This window comes from Podarcis raffonei, chromosome 8 (assembly GCF_027172205.1).
Source record: "Podarcis raffonei isolate rPodRaf1 chromosome 8, rPodRaf1.pri, whole genome shotgun sequence".
Classification (NCBI taxonomy): domain Eukaryota; kingdom Metazoa; phylum Chordata; class Lepidosauria; order Squamata; family Lacertidae; genus Podarcis; species Podarcis raffonei.
In genome coordinates, this window is record NC_070609.1 from 79,319,457 (window position 1) to 79,341,376 (window position 21,920).

Below are 21,920 nucleotides of genomic sequence, written 5' to 3' on the forward strand. Positions count from 1 at the left end.
CCTACACACACACACACACACACACACACAAGCATGTTGTTTCTGGGTAGGCATCAGCTGAGGTACATGACCTGGGGCTCAAGGCAATCCATTTCGTTTTGCAGCAAAATCCTGCAATATAGAGATTTGTGCATTTACTCCCCACGCAAAGGAGAGCTGAACGAGAGACTGTTTTGATTTGCAGCTAAAATGAAAATATGGATGCCTCCCCACCATTTCCGCTAAGTCTCAGGACAGAGGAAGTTTGTATCCCCTCTGGTTGGTTGGTTGGCTTGGCTTTCTTACAAAGCCTGGGACAGATTTACGATACTAGCTATAAGCGTAGCAGTGGCAGCCGCCCAGAGACTTCAGCAGACATTAGCCAGTTCAGCCCTGCTGTGGCAGAGACAGCCTCGGCTCCCCTTCCCACTCACAGCTTTTAACCACCATGGCTGTCGAGGGTGGAAGCTCTGTTGTCAGAGCTTCCACCTGCCAGAGCGGATGTGTTTACAAGAACAGGATTAACTTCACGAAGTCTCCCTATAAATTTGTTTTCCAAACACTGAGTCTTTTTTCAAAAGAAAAAGAAAAAGTTAGGGATTATACTTGGACGAGGAATGCTAAAAGGAATACTAGCTCACTTTGGGAGTTCACACACAGAGAGAGGATCAGGTTTTCACCAGTCAATTCAATACCACTGGCCACAAGCAGGGAGAGTGCTGTTGTTGCATTCAGGACCTGCTTGCAGGCTTCTTTTTGGGCCACTGTGAGAACAGGATGCGAGGCGAGCAAACTCTTGCACTCATACCCTGGAACTAATAACAACTGTGTAAGTTTATCTGCAAGGCTGGTAAGACCGGCTTCTGTGCCACTGTGACAACAGCAGCTGACATTGCACTAATCCCTTCCTCTTCACACCTCTACACATCTAAAACCACAGACAGGGGCTGTCAGGCACCTCCTGTGCATTCTGTGCTGCTACATCAGAAGTGGCGCGCGCGCACACACACACACTATTGCATGTTGTCATCAGGTCCCTGTTCATGGTAACAGAGGAACTTCTCCAACTGTGTGACAGGCCAGCTCCATCAGGCCTCCTCTTCCTCAACTGTCATCTGAGGGCAGCCATTCCATCAGAAGGCCTCAATCAGACAGAATGGAAGAAGGGCTTGTTCCATCAGCTTTGCCAAAAGCCCAGCTCCATCAGGCATCTCCTGCCCCCAAACTGTGCCAGCTCGTCATTATAAGAACAGCAGCTTAAGAACTGGTGGTCTGAGTTTGATTTCCCCCCTCTTACCTCCCTGTCCCTTTTCCCTTGTGTGTCATGTTCCTTTTAGACTGTCAGCATGGAGGGACTGTCCTGTTTTAATTGAATGCACCTAAGCTACTCTGAAAGCCCTTTTGGCTGAAGAGGAGGATAGTAATGCTCTAAATAAAAATAATAGATTTATAAACTTCCATCTGCTCACATCATCGCCTGAGCTGAAAGGAAGTTGGAAGCTATTCTGGTTGAGGAAAAAGTCCATGCTAGTACAGAGAAAGCCCATTATTCTAAATCCAACTCTAGGAGAATGGGTCCAGCGTGCTCTGTTCTCAACACAGGGTAGCAACAGACCCCTCTGGGCTCCTCATTTGGCACCTATCCCACATACAGTCCTCAAGCTACATTGACCCCCTCCCTCTTCTTTTTTAAAAAGGACTTTAGAAGCAGCTGCTGTGCCTCTTTCCTCATCCACCTGGTATTTTACAGATCTACATCTGGGGCGTTGATATGATCTTCTGTTGGCAGGCAAAGAAAACAAAACTCAGAGGGAGGCAAGGGAAGAGTAGAACTAAAGGCAATGCTAGCTTGAAACAAAGCTTGTTCTGGGAAGTTGCCAAGAAGTTTATCACAAAATCCTAACTGGCCCAACCCTCCAAAAGCAAACAGACAGAGAGGCCCAAGACTTACAGTGTGCTAAAACACAACAGCCTTGAACCCAAGGAGCCAACACTGAACCTGAGATCTTGTTTCTGCCCAAGGCATCAGTTGCCAGCAGGCTTAATGTATGCCCATCCTCTTATTGTCAGCTGCACCCTGGCACTGCATTAAGAGACCAGCTCCAGCCCCGCCAAAACCTTATTACTGCCACCAGTGCTCTCTGGCCTGGCATCGGCTCCCGCAGTTCCATTTATGTCTTGGCTTTTCTCGACTTCCCCCCTCAAAGCCTAGGGTTATATTTCCGACGCCTGCAGCGCGGAGACGCAGCAAGAGAGCCCAGCTAAAAAGCCACAGACATTGGTCCTCCAGATACTTTTCTATTTCTGGTATGCACCAGTGTGCAAAAAATAAAACTGGGGAAGGCAGGTAGCTGGAGATCAGTTTCAAGCTCAGTAACACAGTCCGCGTAAGAAGGAAAGAGTTGGGGGTCGGGGCAGGGCGGGGGTAAGGATAGCAGATACCCTAGAGAAATATCAGGGAGGTTTCATTTACAGCGCGGTTTTAAAAAGTTACTTGCAGGCAGTTTCTAAACAGTAATGAGGAAGTTATGGGCTGGGGAGCCAGATTAGAATGTTTGCCATGGAACAAGAACAGCAATGCCTCCCTCGGGTTCTGAATCCAGTATCAAACATCTATGAGCAGTAGGTATTAAGGTGAGCCTGGACTCTGCCCGAGTCTGTTGGCAAAGCCAGGCCTCAGCTCAAGGCACATATGCATGATAATGCACATAAATGAGAAGAATGGCTCCCTCCCTCTCCTCTGAGGAACAATACACTCTGCCTGCCTCTGAACATGGAAGTTCCACTTTGCCATCAGAGCCAATCCCTATTAGCAGACTTCCCTTGCACTATGAATTTGTCTAGTCGTCCTTTTCAAAACAAGCAACTATCACAACTGGGGGGTGACTGCAGCAGTTGGCATTGGCTTAGCCACTCTTCCCATGCAGCTGTTTCCTTACTGCAATTATATCCCACCCTTTTCTCCTCATTTAATCCCCACAACAATCCTGTGAGGTAGGTTAGATTGAGAAGCAGTGGATGGCTTGAGGTCATCCCATGAGCTTCATGGCCAGGTGAAGATTAGAACCCTGGCCCTAGTCCAACACTCTAACCCCTACGTCACACTGCTGGGAGCGCCAGAGGAAGGGCTCACTCATTTTTCAGCACCTGGAGTCTCACTAAATCAGACGCAGCGAACACCTCAAAGACCCCAAAAGACTCCCTGGGTCTGTCACACATGACCTAACTGAGCAGACCATTCTTAATTTCCGCACACATGCACTCCTTGCTTTTTAAAAAGCAAGACATCTGGCTTCCTCTTCCAACATTTCAAGAGGAACTCCGCTAACCCGTTGACTAGGAAACCAAGTGCAAATTGTTCAGTTCCGTCGTCAATCATGCTTGGCAAGCATCAACACGGCATACGGTACAGAGAAGAGCAAAGAGGGTGGGGAACCTGGGATGTACCACACAGAAAACCCCTTTAAAGCCTGGAGAGAATGTGTACAACTGAACACACACAGAGGTGTTCTTGAGCTTAACCCCATTAACTAGAACCCTGAGAGCTTCCATCCTCAAAAAACCATGTTCCCACACTATCTTTCTTAAACACATCTTGCTTGCTCAGACATTGCACCATGCTTGCAAAATGATTCAAGCAGAAAGGTTAGTCCACATGCACAGTGGTTCTCCTTTACAAAAAATATATGCTACGGTCCACAGCATAACAGAATGGAGATTTGTCATAGGAGGCAGCTGCTTCACACATCCTGGGTGAGTGCTGCTGATTGCACAAGCTGGAGGTACCACACGCAGCTAGCTGCCTTATGGCTAGGAAGAGCAGTACAGGGCTAGCTAGGAAGGGATCTGGAAGCCCTAGCGATGCCACAAACATCTGTAAAGCTGGAAAGCGTTAAGAGTTCCATAAAGCAAAGGACCACTCCAAGTTCAAAACTTGTTCCTTGTTTCAGAACCCTGATTCAAGTGGGTGGGCACACCAATGATGCTGGACGGAATTAGTCGATTTCTCCAGCATGCCCAGACACTGCTTTAAAGCGCAGTTTGCTGCAGCCTCCTCACTTAATTAGCATCCTCAAGTTGAAAGTTGGACAACCCCCCCAAGAGGGAAGCAGCAGGGACCACCTCAAAGTACAAAGGCCACATGGATGTAACTACAGCTCTCTGAATCCTGACTCAGTGTTTCAAACCACCACACCACCCACTTCCCTCAGGATTTAGTTTTTCTTACCAATTTGGGACAAACGTACAAGCTCCAGTTCTGAAATTTTAGGACTTATTTACCAGTCATTATTGTGGTTAGTGGGTTAGTTGTGCTCACAAGCATAACAGTCTTTCAGATTCACAGTGCTTTCTGTCAGCTCCCATGCGCGTAATCCTATTCTATGGACTGGGCCCCTGGGCCATAAAATGGCTTGGCCTGTCTGCAGTAGGGACATGGTTTGAACCCACATTCAAATTTAAAAGTGCTCTCTACTTTTCAATTGGTGACAAGGAATTCTCTTGTGCAGAGGCTTATAGAATCATAGAACTATAGGGTTAGAAGGAATCCCAAGGGTCATCTAGTCCACCCCCTGAAAGACAGGAACCACAGCTAAAGAATCCCTGGCAGATGGCTATCCAATCTCTGTTTAGAAACCTCTCATGAAGGAAAGTCTGCCATCTTCTGATGGAGTCTGTTCCACTGTCAAACAACTCTTACTGTCAGGAAGTTCTTCCTTATGCTTCGCACTGAATCTTGCAAAAGAAGTTCTAGGAACATGCTGAGAGCTCTCTGCAACTTACTGCTACTCCTTATAGGGGCCATCTTGAACTACACATTATGAGAATTAGCAAAGAACCCAAACTGTAGGGAGGTAAAATTCATTACCCAACTAGGCTTCCACCCAAGACTTTACAAAAAACACACAATAACTTCAGTTTTCAACAGTGCTGCTACAGAAGAGCACCAGCAACAGGGTCAGACAGGCTTCTTTCAGGAGGGCATTCCACAACAGTGCCACTGCAACTGAACAGGTCACACCCGTGTTTCCACCAGAGTTATGCTCTGCCTCCACAGAGGTGGAAATGCTTCTGAATGTTGCTGGAAACCACAAGAGGAGAGAGGGCTCTTATGCCCAGATTCTGCTTGAGAGTTTCTCACAAGGGCATCTGGTTGGTCACTGTGAGAACAGGATGCTGGACAAGATGGGCCAATGACCTAATCTAGTAAGTTCTTCTTATGCACGGTACATTTTGCCGAGCCCAACACTCTGGCAGCCACATACTAGGCCAGTGGAGGTTTCCAAATGATAGCCACATGTGAAACACACTGCAGCAGAAGTCCCAACCCGGTTGTTACTGAAGCATGAGTGACCACAGTAGTTCTATCTTCTGAAAGACTAGCCTAAGGTGGTAAAAGGCATTCCTGACCACCCACTTTGACATGAGCCATAAACACAAGGTTCCCAAAAGAATTTTGTAAGATAGATGTTGGCAATGTAACACTGAAAATGCCTTTTTGAGGCATATTATGTGTTGGGCATGCGCTGTAGAGATATTGTTCATATTCACTTTGTCTTGGGGAAATCCTTGATTTTCACTGATGCTTCTGTGGCATAGGAACTAACAAATAACCAGCAAAGGTGGGTTCTGCAAGCTGTTATACTGACCAAGGGACTTGTTCACCATCAGTCATCCAGCCATTTTAAAATCTCACTGTCCTTTCTAGGTCTGAACACATAGCTTATAACTATCAATTCCATTTAGATACCTATTTGGAATGCTTATATTAATGCAGTTTTATAATTAATATCAGATTTTAAAATTATCATTTGTTTTTACTTTTTCTGTTATAACTGCAGATGGAAATGTGGGAACTTAGGGTTACCTCAAGCTGCTAATACCTCGTGTGCTGCTTTTAATATTATATTTTGCATTGTTGACCCCACCCTGGCACCTTGCGGCAAAGGGCAGGCTAATGAGTCTAACAACATCCACAACCCACATTCTGGGAATGAGTTCGCTATTAGCATATATGAATACTAGGTTTGGGGACAAAGAGCTGATGAGGGCTATTACCTCACTGAGCCCTCCTTGCAGCCTCTGATGGAAGCATTCGCCTGACTGCTATGGGAAATAGGATACCAAAGATGATGGACTTTTGCTCTGATCCATCAAGATTGCTCTTAAATCTGGAGACCAACGTTCTAAATAAGGGATAGTGAACCTAATGCCCTCCACAAATGTTGCTGAACTACAGCACACATAATCCCTAGCTACTGGCAATGTTGGGCCGGGCTGATGGGAACTGGAGTTCCCAGCAACATCTGGAGGGCACCACCTTAGTTACCTAAGCCCTAAATCCAACACCAGCCAAGAATAGGAAAAGCCAAAGAAAAGACAGCAGGTGTTCTTAATACACCTTAGCTTGTGTGCCTATCTCTTGCTCAGTCCTTGTTGTGCAGTTTTGGGCTTTGTCCCCTTAAAAAAATTCCCCAGTGTTGTTTTTTTTAGTGGTTTTTTTTTTGTACTTCTGCAAGCAAACAATGTGTCCCCCACCAGAGGTACTATCCCTCCCCCAACACTCAATGGGAAACATTTCTGTGGAATTGAAAGCCGGCAAACAAAGGGAAGTGGTACTCTTAAGGCAAAGACTCACACAGAGTTGCAGCAGCAGCAGCCTTCTTTATAGGCAGTGCTGTGAATGCTCAAATACAACTTTGAGGTGCTTTGTTGTACTCCAGCACACACTTTGGAGAAGAACTGGTACAGATGAAGATGTTTTGTGCACTGAAAATTCACACACACCAAGGCAACTGTGACAATCACTGCCAGCACATTCACAGGACAAAGTGCTTTTCGCCAGCTAGCATACCAACAGCAGCTCCCCCCTGGTCAGAGATGGTCTTGCCACTATTATCAGCCTGTGAACATCAAGACTTGACTACAGCTGCACATTACAGTGGAACGGAAGGTGGTGGACTCTCCTTCATTGGAAGTTTTTAAGCAGAAGTGGAATGGCCACCTGCTTTATTTAGAACACCTCGGATTGAATCCCTACTAGACCATGAAGCTCACTGACCTTGGGCCAGTCACTACCTCTCAGCCTAACCTACCCAACAGGGCTGTTGTGGGGATTATCTAAGAGCCATGTACCCTTCTTGGAGAAAAAGGTGGGATATAAATGCAATAAATCAATAATAATAGGTTTTTTTATTAAAAAAAACCTGATGAAAGGCAGAATAATGAAGAAAATGAATATGCCACACTAGGGTAACTACACTCTTGGTCTAGACAGGAGCAGAGAACACCCATGGGACTTGGCGCCTCTTCCTTGGAACACTTCCTCACTCTCCATTTCTAGGGTGCCAAGTCAGCTGGGGAGGAGGAGAGAAACAGAAGCAACGCCTGCTGACAGCCCCCATCTCCTCCAAAAGGAGCCATTCCTATGGGCAAGTACAGTATCAAGCACTCTAAAAATAGACAAGCGCCACATTATACTGTATGCTTAAGTTTTACTGCCTGGGCAATGAATGCCGTATTGCTTCTACTAGAAATGCATGCCAAAACCAGGTAACTGTCATGCTCAAGACTTAGCACACTCAGTTAAGAGAAAGAAAGAAAGAAAGAAAAGCTAGTGGTTAGGAGTGTGGAACAAGCTTACCAGAAACCACTATAAAGTGCAATGAGAGAAATATTGCAATATGCCATTTGTAAGGGTGTTTGCCACATACTAAACTTGGTCGCCCTGATGACCTCTATTAGGGAAGAGCAAGAGGGAGTGCAGCCCTGTTGGTTCTCCTTGGCCCCTCGGCAGCTTTTGATTCCAATGACCATGGTGTTCTTCTGAAGCCACACAGAGAGCTGGGAGGTGGAAACACTATCTTGAAGTGGTTCAGCTCCTACCTTCAAGGTCGCTCCCAGAAAGTAGGACTAGGAGTTGGTTGCTCAGCAATATGGCTTTAGAGATCTATAAGAAACAGCTGGGAAATACCATCCAGGGATTCAGAGTGAAGTGCCGTCAGTATGCTCACAACACATAGTTCTCTCTCTCCATCTGACAGAAGAGGCTGTGAAGGTGTTGGACCGTTATCTAGGGACAGTGAAAGGCTGAATGGAGACTAATAAACTGAGGCTAAATCCTGATAAGATGGAGTTACTGTGCGTGGGTGGTTCCCATGTCTTGGTCTTGGAATTAGGTTTATGACCTGTCCTACAGGGCTGCAGTCCCCCTGAAGGCGCAGGTTCGTATTCTTGGAATACTGAATTCCCATGTGTCACTAAAGTCTCAAGGGGCTTCTGTGGCTAGGAGTACTTACCACTAGGTTGGGCTGATTCACCAGCTGCAGCCATTCCTAGATTGGGACAGCCTGGTCTCAGTTGTCCATGCTAGGTGACCTATCATCTGGACTACAGTAATGCTTCCTATGTGGGCTGCTCTTGAAGATGGTCCAAAGGCCACAGCTAGGACAGAACATGATTGCTAGCTAATAACTGGGGCAGGTCAATGGACCATGTGTCCTGGAAGCACTGCACCAGCTGTCAGCAAGCTACTGGGCTCAATTGGTATTAGTCCTAGCATACAAATCCCTAAAAGGCTGGGGATGCAAGTAAAGATGCCTTCCCGATTCTGACCATTGTAAACCCTACAAACAGCAGATGAGGCCTTGTTGGTAACGCCACCACAAGGGGTTTCCAAAGTTGGTGGTCTGCAAGGAAATGGCCTTTTCAGTGTTGGTTTCCCATTTGTGGAATGCCCTCCCTAAGGAGGAAAGTCTGTCTCCCTCATTATTGACTTTCATGACTAAAAACGTTCCCGTTTACCCAGGAATTCCATTCTCCTGAAAGTTCAGTAGGGAGCCACCAGTAATTCACACAAAAGGAAGCTTTCCTTTTTTATTTTAAAAAGTGCATTAGGCAGACATACCTGCTCCCCAAAATGAAACGACACCCCCCCTAAAATTTTGATGGTCTGTAAAATTTCAACATCTGCCTATGTTTGACTTAACTTGCAACCCTTAACATGGCCAGGTGTTCCTGTGTACCCTGGATGCCTATGATGCCCGGATGCACAAACAGAACTTGGGTAAGTGAACAAATGTATGCCTCTGTTATGTGTACCCAGCAGTCAGAAATTCTGTAAGCATAAGTGCCCACACCTGGCGGATCCCGGAACAATCTGCCCGCCACCATCCCAAGGAAGATGCAAGTGTGTGAAAGGACAACTTCCTCATTAACTACCGACAGCCCCGGGTTCTGTGCAAAAGATCTGCCCTGCATCATGAAGTTAACGTCATGCCCCAAATGCCAACTGTTAGGTATGAAAACGCATCATTTCCAGACAATTCCAAGTGCTTGTGCTATCAGTAGGCATAACTATTTTATGCATGACTATATACTTCATGCCCCCACATCTGAGGGAGACAGAGTAAGTATGCCTCTGAAAACGTTTCTAAGAATCACACGTTGGGGGAGAGCATTGTTGTACTCATGTCCATAGGCACCTGCCTGGCCACTGAGTGAAAAGGATGCTGGAACAGATGGGCATTTGACCTGATCTAACAGAAGGGCAATTCTTATGTTTTGATGTGCACATACCCAGCTTTGAGGTTAGCAGGGTGGAATAAATGCATAGCATTTTTTACATTATATGGAAATACCCTAACAGGTTTGTTAGCCCCACAAGTCAGTCAGTGTGCCCAAGTATATTCATATAGGACAGGTGATAACAGAACTAGTGCAAAATTATACGAAACAGAAACAGGCTTGTTTCTTGAACTAAATCTGGCAGATATGAGACAGGAAAGGATGTTTTATCTTTCCACCTAACACAGACTTTCCAGACTACAGGTCTACTCACAACTCAGGCACTGACATGTTTCAATGTATATTTTTGCTGTTACACAGCTGTTTGTGTTGTGAGCTGTATTGGACACGTGAAAATGCTACGTATAACTGAAAAAATGATAATGACAGCTGGTTACCTAACCATGAACAGAACATAAGAACAGGAGAGAAGATGCCCTATGGATCAGATCAGTTGCCCAGCTAGTCCAGCCTCCTGTTCTCAGAGGGGGCAACTAGATGTTCCAACAGCAGGCCCACAAACATCCAGTTTCCAGCAACTGGAAGTTCTGGCTCCTTCCTCCCCAATCTATACCGCCAAACCTAATCCCCAAATTCAGGGAGGAACATTTGCTTTGTACGCAGGTGTTATCAGGCTCAAGACCTGTCACCTGGCATTTCCAGTTAAAGGAGTTAATGGGCCTTCAGTTAAAGTCAGTCACTGGCAAGACTCTCAGCCTGAGATCTTGGAGAGCTGCTGCCAGTCAGAATAAATAATACTCAGCTAGATGGGTGTGGCTCTGTATAAGACCACTTCACATATAGCATAGCAAGCAGCTTAATTAAAGAGCCCTTTTTTGCTCTCTGTAAGGGCAGCCATACAGTTAAGTTAATTGCGCAGAGCAAGCCATCACACAGAATGAATTAGTAACTTGAGAGAGATTTGCCACATGGATTGCCCACTCATTCAAAGGGACCTGTGCACGAGCCGGCACACTTTTGTACCAATCTGCAATCTGTTCACACCATCACCACCTCAGGTTTCCAGGAGATTATGCACACTACAACAGCTCCCTTTGAAAGAGGAAAGCCATGACATTTGCTGAGTGCCATACGGTGTTTGCTAGTGCAAGGTCCTCCTACTGTCTTAGAGACCACAGTGACAGCTACCAAACCACAGCAGTCACTGCAGAAATGCCCCACCTTTATGACTCAATGAGACAAGCCGTGCCTGTGTTTCCCACCAAAACTCCTTCGACCGAGCCCAGCAGATACAACAGTCTTCGTCAACATCCCCCCACTCCACAACAAATGTTCTGGACTACAACTCCCATCAGCCCCAGCCAGCACAGCTAATGGAATCTGTAGTCCAAAACATCTGGGGGGTGCCAGGTTGACCAAGAAAGGGATATGAGATAGTGAAGAGACATCGTAGACAATTGGAACACACTGCCACTTTCTACAGGTAAGCTGTAGTTCCACCGACACCAGGCCAATGCTCTACCTGAAGCGATTTCAAAGTGTCCTGGTCAGGAAAACTCCAAGTGCAAGAAGAATTAGGATGCCTCTTTAAAACTACATTGGTAAGTCCTTCCCATTTACAAGCAACTGCCTAACAGCCAGGTCTACAACCATGTTATCATGTAAAGGAGGCTATGGGTAATTTTCTTTTTTACTGTTATTTTTCACCCACTCATGGAAACCCCCAGGTGTCTCCTACTCAAGGTGTTCAAAATACCCTGGGAGCCAGGTGCATTTTGCTATTGGAGGTGGTCTAATTGTGACTATGTGGAGATTTCTGGGTGCCAGGTAGCGACTGAAATCTCCATTGAGCCAGTGTCATGTGCTTCTGTGTTGCCATGTGAATCATGGATTCCTTGCTGGGCATCTTAGTTCCCTATCACCAGTGCAGGGCTGAGTACAGATATATTTCACTGTGCTGCAGGCCACCCAAATGGAACTCATGCCTCTGCCTTAAAGGTAAAGGGACCCCTGACCGTTAGGTCTACTCGCAGACGACTCTGGGGTTGTGGCACACATCTCACTCTATAGGGTGAGAGAGCCGGCGTTTGTCCGCAGACAGCTTCCGGGTCATGTGGCCAGCATGACAAAGCCGCTTCTGGCGAACCAGAGCACCGCACGGGAACACCATTTACCTTCCCGCTGGAGCAGTACCTATTTATCTACTTGCACCTGACGTGCTTTCGAACTGCTAGGTTGGCAGGAGAGCCTCTGCCTTAGTCCATAGTTAATACCTTTTCCACTGTTGTGCGTTTCACCTTCTTGCATACTGGGACAAGTGAACTGTTCTAAGAGCAATGTAGCTGAGATCATAGAATTGTAGAACTGTAATGTTGAAAGGGACCCCAAGTGTCATCTAGTTCAACATGCTGGCAAACAGACATTCTGTTGCGGCTACTGTAACCTAGATTTAAGGCACCATTTGGCACCTAGCTTATGTATCAGAGTTTCTAACATTGCCTACTCGGTGTATTCCCCAACAATCACTGCATCTCACACCAGCTCCACCCCCCAATCCCATCTCTCTTATACTATTCTTTCTCACCAGCTAATAAACCCACAACCACAGCCATTGCCATCCTATTTGCCCTCTTGACCTCAACACCACCACTGCCTCCTGCATGGCCTTCCACCTTCACATGTAGCTTTGGCTACATGGTGTCACCACAAAAACAAGCTGCACCCTACAGTCCTCTATCTGTCCTTTTCTCTCTCTCCCCCACCCATTCAGCATGCAGTGGGGCGGGGAGAAAAAGCAACACGGGGAGGAACTTCCCTTCCTGACAGATACACCCTCTTCCCATTTCCCCCGCCCAGGCCTTGCCTCTCGCCCAGAGCCACACCCAGCCCCTTTCCTCTCTTTAGAATCATAGAATTGGAAGAGACCACAAGGGCCATCGAGTCCAACCCCCTGCCAAGCAGGAAACACCATCAGAGCACTCCTGACAGATGGTTGTCAAGCCTCTGCTTAAAGACCTCCAAAGAAGGAGACTCCACCACACTCCTTGGCAGCAAATTCCACTGTCGAACAGCTCTTACTGTCAGGAAGTTCTTCCTAATGTTTAGGTGGAATCTTCTTTCCTGCAGTTTGGATCCATTGCTCTGTGTCCGCTTCTCTGGAGCAGCAGAAAACAACCTTTCTCCCTCCTCTATGTGACATCCTTTTATATATTTGAACATGGCTATCATATCACCCCTTAACCTCCTCTTCTCCAGGCTAAACATGCCCAGCTCCCTTAGCCGTTCCTCATAAGGCATCATTTCCAGACCTTTGACCATTTTGGCTGTCCTCCTCTGGACACGTTCCAGTTTCTCAGTGTCCTTCTTGAACTGTGGTGCCCAGAACTGGACACAGTACTCCAGGTGAGGTCTGACCAGAGCAGAATAGAGTGGCACTATTACTTCCCTTGATCTAGATGCTATACTCCTATTGATGCAGCCCAGAATTGCATTGGCTTTTTTAGCTGCCGCGTTACTCCAACCCGGACCCTGACAGGAAGCACAAATCACTCTCCTCAAGCCACCACTACCCGATTCATCTCCCCAAAAATACAAATGCACATCTGGCTCCTCCTACTCCCCCCTCCAACGTATCTACAACGCCTCCCCACTTTTTACTCCAGCCCAGATCCTGACAGGAAGCACAGGTAACCGCCGAAAGTGACACCTGGAGTCTTCTTTCCTCCCCGGTCCCCTCTCCCCCCCTCTCCCCCCCCACAGTGGCCGCTCCCCCAGGAGGCCTCAGGCCGGCCCTCCCTCCCTCCCCACTTCCAGGACCCGACAGGGAGTGCGAATAACTTTTTCTCTCCCCCACCCAGCCCTGCTCCAGAACCAGATCGGGTCCTGGCTTTTATCCCCCGCTTCACCACCCCGATCCTGGCCAGAAGCACAAATAACCCCCTCGACAGCCCCCCCATTACCCTACCAGCAACCACAGCAACTGGCTCCCCCGCCCCCGAGCTGTAACCCCTGCCTGTCCCCTTTTCACCCCAGACAGGGAGTACCAACAATTCCCCCCGTGAGCCTTCCGAGTGACACCTGGATTCTATTATCCGCTCCCCCCCCCCGCTCCCCTCAGCAGCGGCCCCTCCCCCAAGAGGACCCAGGCCGGCCTTTCCCTCACAGGAAGCGGCTCCTCACTTCCCCACAAGAGTCGCCGTCTTCTTACCATGATGCCTCCTCGGGACGGGGCCTCTCAGCAGTGGCGGGGGGGCGGGGGCGGCTACGACGGCGGCTCTTCAGTCCCTCCGTCCGGCCTCTCCGAATTCTGAGCCAGGCCGCAGCCCTCCTCCACCGCCTCCCTTCTTCTTCTTCTTTTTGCCACTTCCGCCGTTGCCTAGCAGTAGCGCATCCGGGTCAGCGGCGCGCGAGCGCGCGAGAATAGGAACCGCCGCCGCCGCCCCTCAGCTCGTCAGCCAATCAGAAGGCGGCTCGCCGGCCATCGCCAAGTATGGAGCTGGAGGCGGCGCGCGACGCGGGAAGGAGTGGGAGAGACCATTTTGGGTATGAATGGAAAGGGGGAGCAGGCGCAGGTTGTGGGAGGGACCATTTGGGTTAAAGAGGGGAGGGGGAATCTCAGGACAAGGGGATGCGAAGGGTTTGGGAGGTAGAGTCCATTGGGAGGGCTAATGAGGGGGGAGAGTGAGCGCAAAGGCGTGGGAGAGACCATTATGCTGAAGAGGGGAAGGGGAAATCCAAAGCAAGAAAAGGACTTGGGAGGGAGAGACCATTTGCTAGCTGGAGCGGGAGGAGGGTTTGGGAAGGGAGAGACCAACTGGTGGGTAACAGAGAGAGGGGAAAGCATGAGGTTGCGCGGGGGGGGGTTGACTCACGATGGGAAGAGCCTGTTCCCCCTTAATCTGCAACATTTACCCAGAGTTTAAAGGCAAAGGGTGCCTCCCCCCACTCCCCACTGCTTGATCCCAACAAGAGGTTCAGAGAGGGTAGACTGCGCCTGAGCTTGGAGGTTCTTTTCCTAAATGTCATGGCTGCTATATTCCTTGGGGAATTCAAAACAAAATAATAATATGAGCCTGCTGGGTCACCCTAAAGAGACAATCTAGGCCCTTCTTCAGTTTTCCTACATCCTAAACCTGTGGGTTTAAGCAGGAGTGGCACTATTACAACTGTGACTGTGAATCTTGAGAAGGTGGAGACTTGATGGAGGGGCATCAGCTTTCCATGCAAAGCGTCCAAGATTGGATCCCCAGCATCTCCAGGCAGGGCTGGCAACATCCCTGCCTCAAACCCCGGAGAGCTGCTGCCACTCAACAGTGCTGAGCTAGATGTACCAAATGTTTGACTCAGTATGTGACCGCTTCCTGTGTTTATAATACAGTGGTACCTTGGGTTAAGTACTTAATTCATTCCTGAGGTCCGTAGTTAACCTGAAACTGTTCTTAACCTGAAGCACCACTTTAGCTAATGGGGCCTCCTGCTGCTGGAGCACAATTTCTGTTCTCATCCTGAAGCAAAGTTCTTAACCTGAAGCAATATTTCTGAGTTAGCAGAGTCTGTAACCTGAAGCGTATGTAACCCAAGGTACCACTGTAGTCCTAACAGGGTTGTTTAATCAGAAATGAGGGGTTGCACTCCTTCTGCAGGACCAGTTTTGTAGTTTTGGGGTGCTCCTAGATCCATCACTTGTCAGAGGCCCAGATGACCTCAGCAGCTCAGAACACGTTTCCAACTTTGGTTGATGTGTCCGCTATGACTGTTCCTCAACAAAGAGAGGCTTGCCATAGCAGTCCATACATCAGTAATCTCACAATTAGACTACTGCAGTTGCAATATTCATGGCGCTTCACTGCCTGATTTCTGCAAATCAAGGCACAAGAGTGGGGCAGCCAGCCTCTGCCTTGCTCCGTTGGCAACTCTATATACCACCCTACCCTGTCTTCCTATTACAGTGGTACCTCGGGTTAAGTACTTAATTCATTCCGGAGGTCCGTTCTTAACCTGAAGCACCAGTTTAGCTAATGGGGCCTCCTGCTGCTGCCACACCGCCGGAGCACGATTTCTGTTCTCATCCTGAAGCAAAGTTCTAACCCGAGATGCTATTTCTGGGTTAGCGGAGTCTGTAACCTGAAGCGTATGTAACCTAAAGCATATATAACCCGAGGTACCACTGTATGTGCTTTCCCCATAACCAGGAAGTGAGACGAGCACTGTAGAAACTGTTGCACTTTCAGCAGAATTTAAAGACATTTCCTGGACAGATAACAGAATCAGAGCTGCTGCAGTACAGGATTTGACGTGGATGGGACGGGGTATTCCGATATATTGGAGCTGTAACAGGAACCGCATGTCCCCAGGGGAGAACTGTTTCAGTTTTTCCACAGACATCACATCAAACACACGGGTCCTGCAGGCTGGAGAACTGCTTTGATCTCACTGTGAATTGTGTTACGGCAGGCTGCTTTGTGGCTGGGAGCAGAAAGGCTGCCTGCTCTCGTGGAATTGGTAAAATGCCCACTGCTATGGATGGAGGACAGCCTTTCTGTTCCTCTATTGTTCCATGCATTCACCCTGCCCCCTCTCTTGCTGCGCCTGCCTTCTGTTTTGACCTAGAGGTTTCCCTAAAATTAATCCCGGTACTGGTGCATGCTGACAGTTCTCGGTTCAAGTCTTTCCCCCTTTCTTCCGGGTTACTGATGCGCACCAGCGCATAGGTGCATGGATTAAATCACAGCTTCAGAGGAAAATGTTGATCATAAGAAACAGCTTTGCGCCAAGTCAGGCCATGTAGCTCACTGTTGTCCACACCAAGGATAGCCAAGGTGGTGCCCTCCAGATATCTTCCAGGTTGCTGATGTGCAACGACACATTAAGGGCATGGTTTAAATCGCAGCATCAAAGAAGAATGCTGTTCATAAGAAACAGCCTTGCACAGAGTCAGGTAGAGCCATAGCTACATGGGGGCTAGCTGGGTTTTTTGCCCCTGGTGACACCTCCAGCAAATGCGTAGGCGTGGGTGTACTAAACTGGGTCTTTGACCCGGGTGAAATAAAGCCTAGTTTCACCCCTGGAGACCATTGATTCATCTAGCTCATTACTACCCACACCAAGGGTAGACAAATTAGTCCCCCCACCCCGATGTTTGTTGCACTACAATCTATGCTTGTTCCCATCATCCTTGACCACTGAATTACCTTCTCTTTTTCCTTACCTTCCACACACACATCTCAAGGTGACGTTCAAAATGCAATAAAGACAGCTTTAAAACCGCTGGAATGAACACAGATAACCTTAAAAGCAATACAGTATAAAGAAGACACCCGTGGCAGAGACCCGTTTATCCAGCTGCGAAGGCCTGTTGAAACAGAAGTGCCTTCAGTTGTTTTTTTAAAAAATGCAGATAAAGTGATCGCCTGTGGTTTCTTGGCAGGGTTGCTGTTCCACAGCAGAGGAGCAGCTACACCGAAGGCCCTGCTGTGTGTTACGGTGGAGTGGGCTCCTGAGATCTTTTTAGTTTAGAGAAAAGGCAAGCAGGAGGTGACATGATACAGAGAAACTTGTCTCCCTCTCTCATAACGCTAGACCTGGTGGACACCCAGTGAAGCTGAATATCAGAAGATACAAGACGGAGAAAAGGAAGCCCTCCTTCACGCAGCGTGTAGTTAAACAATGGAACTCACTCCCACAAGAGGCAGCGATGGCCACTGGTTTGTATGGTTGTAAAAGTGGATTAGACATATTCACAGGGCTTTCAGTGGATAATACCTATGTCCTCTGCCTCCACAGTTGCTGGAATACCAGTTGCTGTAAACCACAGAAGGGGAGAGCGCTCTTGTGCTCTAATCCTAACTGACCGTTTCCCAGAGGTTGGCCACTGTGAGAACAAAACATGGCTGTAGCAAATATTATTGAAAAGCATTGAAAGTATTCAATGATCTGAGGTTCTCCCTGCCCCCCAGCAGAAGCTTGCCCCCCGCAGCTTTGATTTCCTAAAAGAACAACTCAACAACTTTGGCTGCCCCCCTCTCAACCCAAATCCTGGCTACACCCATGGAAAAAGATGTGGGAGAAGCCCATCTACTGGATAGCTCAGTTGGGTAGAGCATGGTGCTGATAACACCAAGGTTGCAGTTTTGATCCCCGTAAGGAACAGCTGCAAAGGAGGTTGGACTACTAGATGATCCTCAGGGCCCCTCCAAACTCTTATGATTCTATGCCTAGATGAGCAATTGGCCTGATCCAGCAGGCTCTTATTATGTTTAGGAGAGCTTCTTATGTGCAAAAGAGCTTTCTGCGTTCCTGATCTTGATTACTTGGTACTCAGCCTCATCCAGCTGTCTGTGCTCATTTACCACCCTGTGAGCCTTAAGCTTTCATTCCCTCCACGCAGAGGTCTCCCCCACCCCACGTCCTACAACGCATCGCCCTAGGCGTTCACTCCATCCTCTTTCCCACCAAACAAATGTGCTCATTTCCAAACGGGCCCTGCCATAAACATCCACGTGCATGCAGCTGGCCCTCATTTCAGACCATGTTCTCTCGGAGGCTGGAGAGCGCAAACATTTTTTGGCCGGTGAACTTAAATGCAAATATTTGGGGCAAAAACGAAAAGCAGCTGTTTGATCCTTTTTATACCTCTTCTTAAGAGCAAATACAAACCCCCGCCTTCCACCACCACCACCCCGGTGCTTGTCTCTGAGCCATAAAGGAGGGGAAAACATCCTTGCCTTGAACTCTGGATGTGTACTAAATACAGTAATGATTAAGGAAATGATGCTACGTGGACTAACGAAGCATTCAGGAATCTCTACGGCCTTTTGAACACACATGGAGTACCACCTTCCATGGTTTGGGGGGCAGACTGAATCGAGCCAAAAGAGAAAATCCTAAGAGATTTCCCACCCCGTACGCTTGGCTTATGATTTATTTTTTAAAGTATTCTGTTATAAAGGAGAATGGAGGTCCAAGATGAATCCCAGGCAGTGTCTACAAGTTCTGCCATTATGAGAGAGGGACAAAAACTTATATGCACCTTCTCCATGTCATGTCATGACTAATTCTGTTGCTTTTTCTCTAAACTAAAAAGTCCCAAATGCTGCAACCGTTCTTTGTAGGGGAGTTGCTCCTGATCATTTTGAGCTGCCTTTTCTGAATCTTTTCCAACTCTGCAATATCCTTTTTGAGGTGACCAGAACTGTACGCTGTACTCCAAATGCAGTCACATCAATGGTCTGGCTCCATATAAAGCACCTTATTAGATTCTGTATCTCCCAGTTACAAGCATACTAACAAACCTAGCCAAAGAAATTAGCTTGATAGCACTCAACCTGTTCGCAAAGGCACCCCATATGCATTTAATAAGGGGTCTTTTGGATCGCATGGGCAGTGACAATCAATTCCCACACACGCACTTCCTCTCTCTATGTTACAGGAAAGGTGGGGCGGGGGAGGTGGGGAGATGCTTTCTTTATGAGCATTGGAAAGCATTTCATCACAGTGAGCCAGGATTTCTTCTTTAAAAGGGTTTTTTAAAGTCTGTGGGGTTTGCGGCAGTTCTCCCAAAGATTCACTGCATGTGGAAAGAAGCCATAACCACTGGCCTTAAACAAAGGAGAGCTCTCTTTAACTCAGTAACCCCCAAATGCTAAGCTATGGGACAGGTCAGATCCATGCATGACAAGGTTTCCCATCTGTCCTTTAAGATCAGTCTCTGAGGCCCCACTGGCATTAGATCATAGTGCGCTCTGGTAGCCTGTAGGTTAGATTACTGCACATGGGGCTACTCCCAAAGACTGTTTGGAAACTGCAGCTAGTGCAGAAGTCATCAGATGGATTATTAACTGGGACCAGAGTTCCTTGAAAAAGGGACTGGTGGTTAAACCACTCTGGGATTTGTCGCTCAGTGAGGGAAACAGGAACCCTAGTAACAAATCTCAGCTCTACAGTCCCCAGGATAATTTGGGGGAAGCCATTCCTGTTAAAGTGGTACAAGAGTGCTTTAAATGTATGGTGTGGACGTGACAGAGTGGTTAACTTGTTATTTACTAATCACTGTGAATGTGGCTTCTTTAAAAGCTTACTCACTATCATGCTATGAACCTGGTTCCCCTCTGACTCCCCTCTTGCCCTTAAAAATTCCTCTCCTTTTTCCTTATTTATTTATCAGGCTCGGCATTATGAAAAGTGCTTGTAAAAGTCATGAGATGGCGGCGGGGAGGATTTGGAAACAGCGTCATCTGATAATAAATATCCACAATTGCATCGGATGGGTTTAATTGCTGGTGTGTGTCCATGGCAACTGAACGGGGACGGGGGGACGGGGGACGACCATGACCTTTTGTATACATTTTTTGCTCTGCCATCAACTTTCTTTCCCAGGAGGTGGGAAATGGATTCAAGGCTGCTAATGGAAAACGTCTTCCAGACTGCTCTTTGATAGCCTGGCGACTCCCGGATTAAAAAGCAGCAGACGGAATTCACCAAAAAAAGAGAAAAAAGTCAGACTTAGGAAACAATTAGATGGGATGTTTTCCATACCTCTCAAATAGAATTTTGCACCCTGGGGAATCTAATGCATGATGACTGCCAGAGACCACGGGTGGGGGAAGAGAAGTTCTTTGGGATAATACGATCCATATTCAAGAATGAAATCATTCTCAGTGAGACTGTGAGATACATTTAAACTGGTATACTGTTGGTATATTACCACGGTTATGTCATCACACAAATCCAGCTGAGAGCAGGCTGTGCTGGAAAGGGTGCAACCAGATTGGCACGAGGTTCCACATGGTGATGGCCCTCTCCTGTGGTACAGGCGGTGTTGCCATGTCACATGGGGCAAGTTCCATGCCAGGCATGCATGCACCCTCATAACCCTATCCTCCCCTTGAGCCCAGCTTGGTTTTTCTTCCTTTGCGCTTCCTCACATCACTAAGCCCTGGAGACGGAGGTTAATTGGGAGTGGGGATGGAGCAGAAGAGCAGAATCCCCCACCATTAGAGCCTATGCCATAATTTGCAGGTGGCTCCAACCAGGCTAAAGCTTGCAAGTTGTGTCCACAGTTATCATCATCATAATTTAAAGGCTCTCACCTACCTGAATATTCAAGACCTTCCCTTGCCACCTGCGGGAGCTGTGGAGGAGACAGGCAAACCTGGAGACTGCAGGTCAGTCCTGAAGGTGTGGCAACCCTAGGTACAGACTTGGTGGGTCAGTGTTTGTCTGATTGGTTACTACCATCAGCAGCCAGTGAGAATAGCATAAGACCTTGAGAACGTCTTGATATTTCCAATTTTTTTTAAAAATGGCATGTTATTACCCTCCAATAGCAGTAATAGTTCATTGTGCATTGTGAATGCACTGACCGAAATTGTATTTTGCATGTTCATTTTTAATTATCATGCAGTTGCAGTTTCCTTTTAATTTTGTTATTTTAATATGTTACTGGAATATATACTTTTGATTGAATAAAGAATGAATATATATTATATCATACCATACCATATCATATATTATATATATAAAACCAAGAGGTGGGAAGGGCAATAATAATAATAATAATAATAATAATAATAATAATAATTTATTTATACCCCGCACACTCCCCACCGTTTCACATTTGTAACTTCCTTTTCATTAACACCAACAATTGCAGCTTAATTTGCACATCACTCTTCTCTGCCATCTGTATGTCAAACTGAAGCTAAGTGGAGTTTGCTTTTTTACAAGTAGGGATATTATTTTTACTGTTTATTTAAAATATGAAGATATATGCAACAGAAAAAGTAGGAATATGGTATTGAATGTATATCCTTTTATTTAATGCCCCCAGCTAGCTCAGGGCAACATACAATCTCCCCAGTCACCCATACTTTACATTTGTTTAATCTTCACAACAACCCTGCGAGGTAGTGTAGGCTAAGTGGCTGGCCTTACCTCACCTATTGAGCTCCATGGCTGGGGGGATTTGAACCCAGAACCACCCTATGCCCTTGCCCAACAAAGTAACGAAAGTAACATGGTGGGTTTGTTTTTGATCTGCATTTACATTCCTATCTTTGGAAAGGGGGTTTGTAAATACCACACAATAAAACTGACGGGCTGAAGGGCTACGGAGAGGAAGATGCCCGCAGATTACAATAAACGAGGCCTGCAACCTAGGATGCCCCTTTCACCCAAGCCTTTCTCTTTCGGGCCTAGCCGGTTTCCGCCCCAAGGTCAAGCCTCCGGCCCAGGTTGCTAAGGTTACCCCAGGTTACCCTTGGCAACGGGAGCCAGCTCTGCCGGGTGGGGCAGCGGAAGCTGAGGTCGCGGAAGCGAAAAACCTCTTTCGTCCCCTCCCTTCAACTCCTTGGGACACTCGCGAGAGCTGCCCGCTGTCAGCTACAGCAGCGGTACCTCTCGCGAGACTTACGCCTAAG

The 21,920-nt window shown here is 47.4% G+C and overlaps 1 protein-coding gene across 2 annotated transcripts in view; it reads right to left on the minus strand.

Moving 5' to 3' along the window:
- Nucleotides 1-13,850, minus strand: part of CAPZB (capping actin protein of muscle Z-line subunit beta) — a 69,188-nt gene extending 55,338 nt beyond the window's left edge. The window contains exon 1 of one of the 2 annotated variants that reach the window (XM_053401029.1): nucleotides 13,712-13,848. In XM_053401029.1, coding sequence (XP_053257004.1) covers nucleotides 13,712-13,714 — 3 coding nt within the window. In that variant the 5' untranslated portion in view covers nucleotides 13,715-13,848. Of the gene's footprint in view, nucleotides 1-13,711 lie in introns of both variants that reach the window. The other variant, XM_053401028.1, reaches the window with a different exon arrangement.
- Nucleotides 13,851-21,920: the final 8,070 nt, after the last annotated feature.